The 7,164-nt window shown below is 49.9% G+C and overlaps 1 protein-coding gene across 4 annotated transcripts in view; it reads right to left on the bottom strand.

Moving 5' to 3' along the window:
• Positions 1-7,164, bottom strand: part of LOC116519805 (uridine diphosphate glucose pyrophosphatase NUDT22-like) — a 29,743-nt gene that overhangs the window by 4,535 nt on the left and 18,044 nt on the right. For 3 of the 4 annotated variants that reach the window (XM_032233846.1, XM_032233845.1, XM_032233847.1), the window contains 5 exons: positions 5,908-5,989; positions 4,726-4,895; positions 4,121-4,295; positions 2,458-2,514; positions 1,683-1,793 (listed from right to left, as the gene is read on the bottom strand). In XM_032233846.1, coding sequence (XP_032089737.1) covers positions 1,683-1,793; positions 2,458-2,514; positions 4,121-4,295; positions 4,726-4,895; positions 5,908-5,989 — 595 coding nt within the window. Of the gene's footprint in view, positions 1-306; positions 455-1,682; positions 1,794-2,457; positions 2,515-4,120; positions 4,296-4,725; positions 4,896-5,907; positions 5,990-7,164 lie in introns of those variants that run through there. The other variant, XM_032233848.1, reaches the window with a different exon arrangement.

Here is a 7,164-nt window from a genome sequence, read left to right as displayed (position 1 = left end):
GAAGGCCACAGGTGGATGGTGAATGGCCCCTCCCAGAGGAAATAAAAGAGGAGCGGAAGGGGAGTGGAGTTTGCAGGAGACCATTCATTCGCTTCATTGGTTTGTGACTCTCCGAGGCTCCTTGCCATGTTTTGCAGATATCGGCCTGGCAGCTTAAGCGACTCACTGAACAACTGTAGCAGGGAAGGTCATAAAACGGGGCAAAACTCACTTAGCAATAGGAATTTTGGGCTCACTTGCGGTCCTAGGTTGAAGCTCTACCCGAACGGGACCAGAGGTATATTTTCTACGGGGAGGAGAAAAAGAGAAAGTTGACGGCTGTTCTAATTGCATAGTGAAAGTTCCTGGTTTCGTTACGTGTTCAAAGACAGGTGTGATCAACGGGTGTCGGATGAAATGAAGGGAGGGTAGGCGATCCAGGTCAGGAAGGGTCACTCAAGAGGCAGGAGGCCGCCTGGGAAGAGAAAAAGAGCAGACAGCCCAGAGAAGGGTGTTATTCCCTCCAAAATACAGGCAGTCCTCGACTTACGACGGTTCATTTAGCGACCGTTACGGTGGCGCTGACAGAAGTGACTTGTGGCTCTTTCTCACACTTACTACAGCACCGTTGCAGAACCCCTCCACGGTCGCCTGAGACGTTGGGCAAAACCGACTCACATTTATGACGGCTGCACAGTCCCGGGGTTACGTCGTGACCCCTCTTTTGGCGACCTTGTGACGAGCAGAGCTCACGGGGAAGCCAGATTCACCAAACAGCACCTGTCGCTAAACTAACGACTGCGGTGATTTGCTTAATGAATTAGGTCGTAAAAACGGAGCGAAATTCACTTTGCAAAGGCCTCCCTTAGCAACAGGAATTCTGGGCCCGGTCTTGGTCGTAAGTCGAGGACTACCTGCAATTGTGACCCTACCTGGAATGTCCGGATAAGACCAGCTGTTTCTATGTGGCATCTGTTGAACCCCTCTACGGCCTACACTGAAACACACACACACACACACACATAGCTTCAAACTGTTGGTTTTATCCACATATGTATTCTGGCCCCCCAGCAGCCAGCAGAGCTGGCAGCAGATTCAGAGAGTGAGGAGGGTTGGGGAGGAACCCGGGCCAGTCCTGGAGTCTGGAGAAGGCTCGGAGGAGGGCTCTGTGTCGGAGGCAGAGATGAGGCCGAGGCCATCCGGCAGTTCTCAGCTGCCTTCGGAGTCAGACATCAGTGAGGCAGAAGAACAGCTGGAGCCTGTTCCCAGTGTGCGCATGCACAGAGCTGCCAGACAAAGGGAACGGCTAAAGAACAGGGGTCGACTAGGGAGGAAGGCTCCAGGTGGATGGTGAATGGCCCCTCCCAGAGGGAATAAAAGAGGAGCGCAAAGGGAGTGGAGCTTGCAGGAGGCAATTAGTTCATTCCTGCATTCTTCCCAAGTATTGCGGCGTCTGAAAGATATCATCCTGGCCACTCTCCAAACCTGATCAAGGTGTGTAATTGTGAACTGTCTTGAAAGAAAGACTGTGGGAGAGGAAAGACTTTGCTGGAGAGGAATTCACTGTCAATTAAATAAAAAGGGGTTTATCGTGACGAGGACTCGGCTTCGTGCCGCTGGCGAAGCCTCACTCAGAACAGTGTGTCTTCAACGTTCAGAGGCCTGAACTTGGGCCCAAGACCTGGAAGAAGCTTCAGACTTACGTCGGGGTCGAAGCTGCAGTGCTCTGCTGAAGTAGCAGGGGAGTAACAGCCCGTCCGCGTTGCCTGGGGTCAGGATGACTCCGTTAGCCGAGCGGAAGAAAGCGATTCCATCTAGGGGGAAGGAGACATTCTCTGAGTCAAAGAACATGCCTCGTTTTCTTCCCCTTGTCTCTAAAAGACGGGCAGACAAGTTGAGACTCCTCTCCCAGGATTTCGGACTGGTTCCCACCCACCTTTAAATTCCATCTTCAGTCTCAGAAAAGAATACTTCTAGGAAGGAAGGAAGAAGGGAGGGAGGGAGAAAGGAAGGAGGGAGGGAGGAAGAAAGGAAGGGATGAGAGAAAGGAGATGAGAGAAGAAGAAGGAGAAAGGAAGGAAAGAGACTGTTCCTAGTGTGCGCATGCGCAGAGCTGCCAGACGAAGGGAACGGCTAAAGAACAGGGGTCGACTTGGGAGTAAAGCCACAGGTGGACGGTGAATGGCCCCTCCCAGAGGAAATAAAAGAGGAGCAAAAGGGGAATGGAGCTTGCAGGAGACCATTAGTTCGCTTCATCAATTCGTGACTCTCCAAGACTCCTGGCCAAATTCTGCAGATATCGTCCTGGCAGCTCTCCAAGCCAGATGAGGTCTGTGACTGTAAATCCTCCCTCGAAAGACTTTGCCGGATGTGAAGGAGCAGAATTCACACCATATTAATAAAAGGGGTTTATCGGGACGAGGACTCAGCTTCGTGCCGCTGGGGAAGCCTAGTTCAGAACAGGTGGTCTTCACTCACCTGCCAGGGCCTTGGGAATATCAATGATTATGGCCACTTCAGAACTGTCTCTCATTCCTGGAAAGAAAAGGGGAATATACTTGAAGGCATTAAATTAAGATCGTACATACCAGGTAGATTATTCAGTAATTTTGGTGGAGGTTCACACATCACGCTATACCCTAGTTCAGTGTCAGCCCTACGAGGTAGACCAGATGAATGAACCCATGCCACTTAAATCTAGTTTTACTGTAACAGGTATAGTAGCAGGACCTTGCAAGGAGTTTCTCCCTCCCTCTCCCTAAAAGGAGGGTCTTGTCTGAGATACTTTCTCATATTATTTCCTTGGCCAGGGTTCAATCCCCGTTTATCTGACCAATGCCATTGGGAGCGTGCTTCTTCTTGTACCAATAAAGGAGAATATTTGTAGCTCAGGGTTGAAATGTAGGGTCCTTGGTGCTCTTTTCCTGCAGATGTTTCATGACCCAACTAGGTAACATCCTCAGTGCTAGAAGGGAAAGGAGTTTGCTCATTCTAGTACTGATGATGTTGCCTAGTTTGGCCATGAAAAGTCTGCAAAGAGATAACCAAACTCAGAGAGCACTGAAGTGCCCTCACTTCCTTCTGTCTGTCAAGGTCGTTCCCTGTTCCCTCTACAGGGATGGAGGATACAGGAAGGGAGGGAGGATACAGGAAGGAAGGAAGGAAGGAAGATAGATAGCAGTAGCACTTAGAGTTATGTTGTGGCCCAGCAGGAACCGTTGGAGCTGCCACCAGACTCCGACAGCGATGGGCCCTCTGAGACGGGCCCTGGAGGATGTGGAGGACCCTGGACAGGGTTCCGACTCCGAGCAGGGCGCAGAGAGGCTGGTTGGCCACCAGGTGGCGCCTGAGCCTTGGATCAGTGGGGAGGAGACAAGAGAGAGTGATCCAGAATCCAACTGTGAGTTGTTCCGGGATGCACGCCGTTGAAGGGCTACTCGGCATCAAGAACAACTACGTAATTACAGGAGATAATTACACTCAGCTGATGGTCATTAGGCTCCTCTCCAGACTATAAAAGAGACTGCTTGTGCCACGCCCTTCTTGCAGAAGTCAACGTTAGGCACTTCAGAGAAACGAACTTGGCAGGCTGGATTGCTGCCAGAGTTTGTCTGCATTGCTGCCAAGGTTTCTCGGACTTGCTGCCAAAGTCCTTATCGGTTTGTTTATTTGGCTTTCAGCCACCGGGAGTCTGGACTTGCTAATTAAAGGACATTCCATTTTACACTTGTCTCGGCTTTCGTTACTGGATGGAGGAGGGGGGGGGTCAGAACAGAGTTATATACCGCTTTACAGTGCTTTTAAAGCACTCACTAAGATTGCTCCCAACAATCTGGGTCCTCATTTTACCGACCTTGGAAGGACAGAAGGCTGAGTCAACCTTGAGCCCATCAGCTCAAACTCCTGGCTGTGGGCAGAGTTGCAATGCTGCAATACTGCATTCTAACCACTGCGCAGTCTTTCGCTTGTGCCGAGCATCTTTACAATGAATCGAAAAATCCAGGGTGGTCTCTGTCCCGAAGGACGCTAACCGCGATTAAAACCGAGTGCGAATGAGAGGCTGTTTGAAACCCCCAGTAGGCAAGGATTCCGATGCCACCGAACACAAGACAACCGACACCCCCCCCTCTCCTCCTCTCACCACTTAGGACAGCCCCCTCCCCTGGCAATCTGGGGGCTAAATGGATGTGCGTTCTTCCCATCCGGGACAGGCCATGCTGGCGAATGGCTGGCCAGTGGCGCAGAAGTGTGCCGTGAGCCACGGTCTCTGGGAAATCCTGTAGGGTCTGCAGTGCGGTTAATTCCAGCTCGGGAACCTGGAAGGGCGAGAACTTACTGTCAATAGCGCGCAGCCCTTAGACTTATATACCGCTTTACAGTGCTGTGCACGTTTACAGAGATACGTGCGACTTCGGCGTTGAGTCATGCCGGCCACATGGCCACGGAGGCGTCTTCGGACAGCGCTGGCTCTTCGGCTTTGAAACGGAGAAGAACACTGCCCCCTAGAGTCGGGAACGACTGGCACAGATGTGTGAAGGGAACCTTTAGAGAGCCACAATTTTGCAGGCAGTTTTGCTCTGGATCTCTGAACGTTAAAACCTGCCCCTGACCCGGATTTCTGTAGCAAATGCTCCATTATTCATTTTTCATTATTCATCGGTTACAGATATCTATTTTCTGCTCCCAAAATAAAAGTTCTACGCAACAGCCACGCTTCTGCACCGGAATGATCTCGGAAATCCTTACCTGTAGCGAGTGCCCTTGATTGGCACGGATCTGGAGGTGTCCGCCGGACGGATGTCGGCACAGAGTGAATCGCTGTTTTTCATTCGACTCCACCACCCTCTCCACGTCCTCCTGAGACCAGGCCTTAAATTGGGGCAGACGAAGAATCTCCCCCACGTCGACAAAGCCGTCTAAGGTTCAGGAACGAAAGAGCAAAGACTGGGTAAGTAAGAAGGCTGTCACATTTGGCTTAAGCCACAAATTGCCGGCACCGAAATCCAGAGTTCCGAAGTCACGGATTACAATGCCTGCACGCAACACGCTGTTAACATTGATGATGTTCCCTAGCTGGGTAATGAAACGTCTGCAAGAAAACAACCAGACTCAGAGAGCACCAAGGGCTCCAGACACACACAAATACACACACCACACCACACTCCAGACACACCTCACACAACAAGCCATGTTTCACAAAAACTGACTTTTCCTTCTTCCTAAGCTTGAAGCTAAGCTTGACGTTCTCTGAGTTTAGTTGCCTTCCTGCAGATATTTCATCAGCAAACAAGATAACATTGTCGGTGTTAGAAGAGAGTGTGGTTTGCAGGAAGGAAGAGGGGGGAGGAGGAGGAGGAGGGGGAGGAGGAGAAGAAGAGGAGGGAGGAGGAGAAGAAAAAAAACATGAAGGGAGGAGGAGGAGGGGAGGGGGAGGAGGGGAAGAAGAGGAGGAGGGAGGAGAAGAAAAAACATGAGGAAGAGGGGAGGTGGAGGAGAAGAGGAGGAGGGGGAGGAGGAGAGGGGGAGAGGGGGGAGGAGGAAGAGGAGGAGAAGAAGAGGAGGAGGAGGAGAAGATGAGGAGGGGAGGGGGAGGAGGAGGGAGGAGGAGGGGAGGAAGAGGAGAAGAAAGAGGAGAGGAGGAGGAAGAGAAGGAGAAGAAAAAGAACATGAGAAGGAGAGGAGGAGGAGAAGAGGAGTGGGAGGAGGAGGAGGAGGAGGAGGAGAAGGAGAAGAAGAAGAGGGGGAGGGGAGGAAGAGGAGGAGGAGGAGAAAGGAAGGAGGAGGAGAAAGAAGAAAGGCGAAAGATGTGGCACAGAGATGTTTGCACCCAGACGACACATTGCATAAGGAAAAATGGATTGTTTATTTTTGTAATTGAAAAATAAGAAAACTCTTTATAATTTTTTTTAAAAAAAGGAATCAACTCACCCGATGACATGTGGAGGCCCATCTTTTCGGCCCCGTGGCGCAAAGCATAGGAGAGCGCTTTGGATAAGCGGACATCCGGATCCTGGAACGAAAATTTGGGAGAGAAATCCAGGATGGTGAGAAACAATGGAAAACGGTAAAAAGATCTTGGAGAATGGGGTGAAGGAGGAGGAGGAGGAGGAGGAGGAGGAGGAGGAGGAGGAGGAGGAGCCCTGCCCTGCCAGGTGCTTTTTGCAGATAGTCCTCAGTTTAAGACCGTTCACTTAGAGACTATTCCAAATTACAATGGGACTTAAGACTGGTCCTCAGACTTACACCCGTTGCAGCATTCCCCACGTTCCCATGATCAAGATACCGGCATGTACTGGGTAGTCCTCGACTTACAACAGTTCATTTAGCGACCGCTCCAAGTTACAACAGCACTGGGGATCTTTTTTTAAATGTAATGGTGGCATAACTAAAAAATTAGAAAGGGGAAGATTATAACTCAATATAAGTCTGTGTGTTACTATTCGAATTATATATGTTTGTTAAACATAACAAATTGGTATTTTATCAGTAGTAAGTGGCGTGATATTCAAGAATAGGGAGATGGGCACAAAAAATAATATACTGAAATGTTGAATAATTAAAGAAAGATTATAATCCAACAAAATATGTGTCATTACTGCTAAAAGTCTATAAGATTGTTAATTGTGTTAAATATGAAGAGTATTGTTTTATTTGTACTGAAATGTAACTCTCGTTCCACACTCTTCACACAACAAAATGTTTGTAGAAAAATAATAAAAAACTTTTGAAAAAAAAAGTTACAACAGCACTGAAAAAAAGGGACATGATAGTTTTTCACCCTTACGACCATTGCAGCCTTCCCGTGGTCGCGGGATCAGAATTCAGCCTCCTGGCAACTGGCTCATACGTATGTCCATTGCCGTGTCCCAACAGGCCCCGTGATCCCCTTTTGCGACCAGCAAAGTTCACGGGGGGTGGGGTGGGGAAGCCAGATTCACTTAACAACCGGGTTGCTTGCTTAGAGAGTCGCTTATTAACCTCTGTGGCGAGGAAGGTCACAAAACGGGGCAAAAACTCACTTAGCCAACGTCCTGCCTCACGACAGAAACGTCGGGCTCCATCGCGGTCGTTAAGCCGAGGACTGGGAGGTACAAACTCGGGAGCCAAGAGTTTAAGGTCTCTCCCAGCTCTATTCTGATCGATTGGAATGGTACGGGATCTCCTGCTTGAGCAGGGGGCTGGACT

The sequence above is a fragment of the Thamnophis elegans genome, chromosome 17, assembly GCF_009769535.1.
Source record: "Thamnophis elegans isolate rThaEle1 chromosome 17, rThaEle1.pri, whole genome shotgun sequence".
Classification (NCBI taxonomy): domain Eukaryota; kingdom Metazoa; phylum Chordata; class Lepidosauria; order Squamata; family Colubridae; genus Thamnophis; species Thamnophis elegans.
Note: the sequence above shows the minus strand (reverse complement) of the source record. Positions and strands in the feature narration are given on the sequence as shown.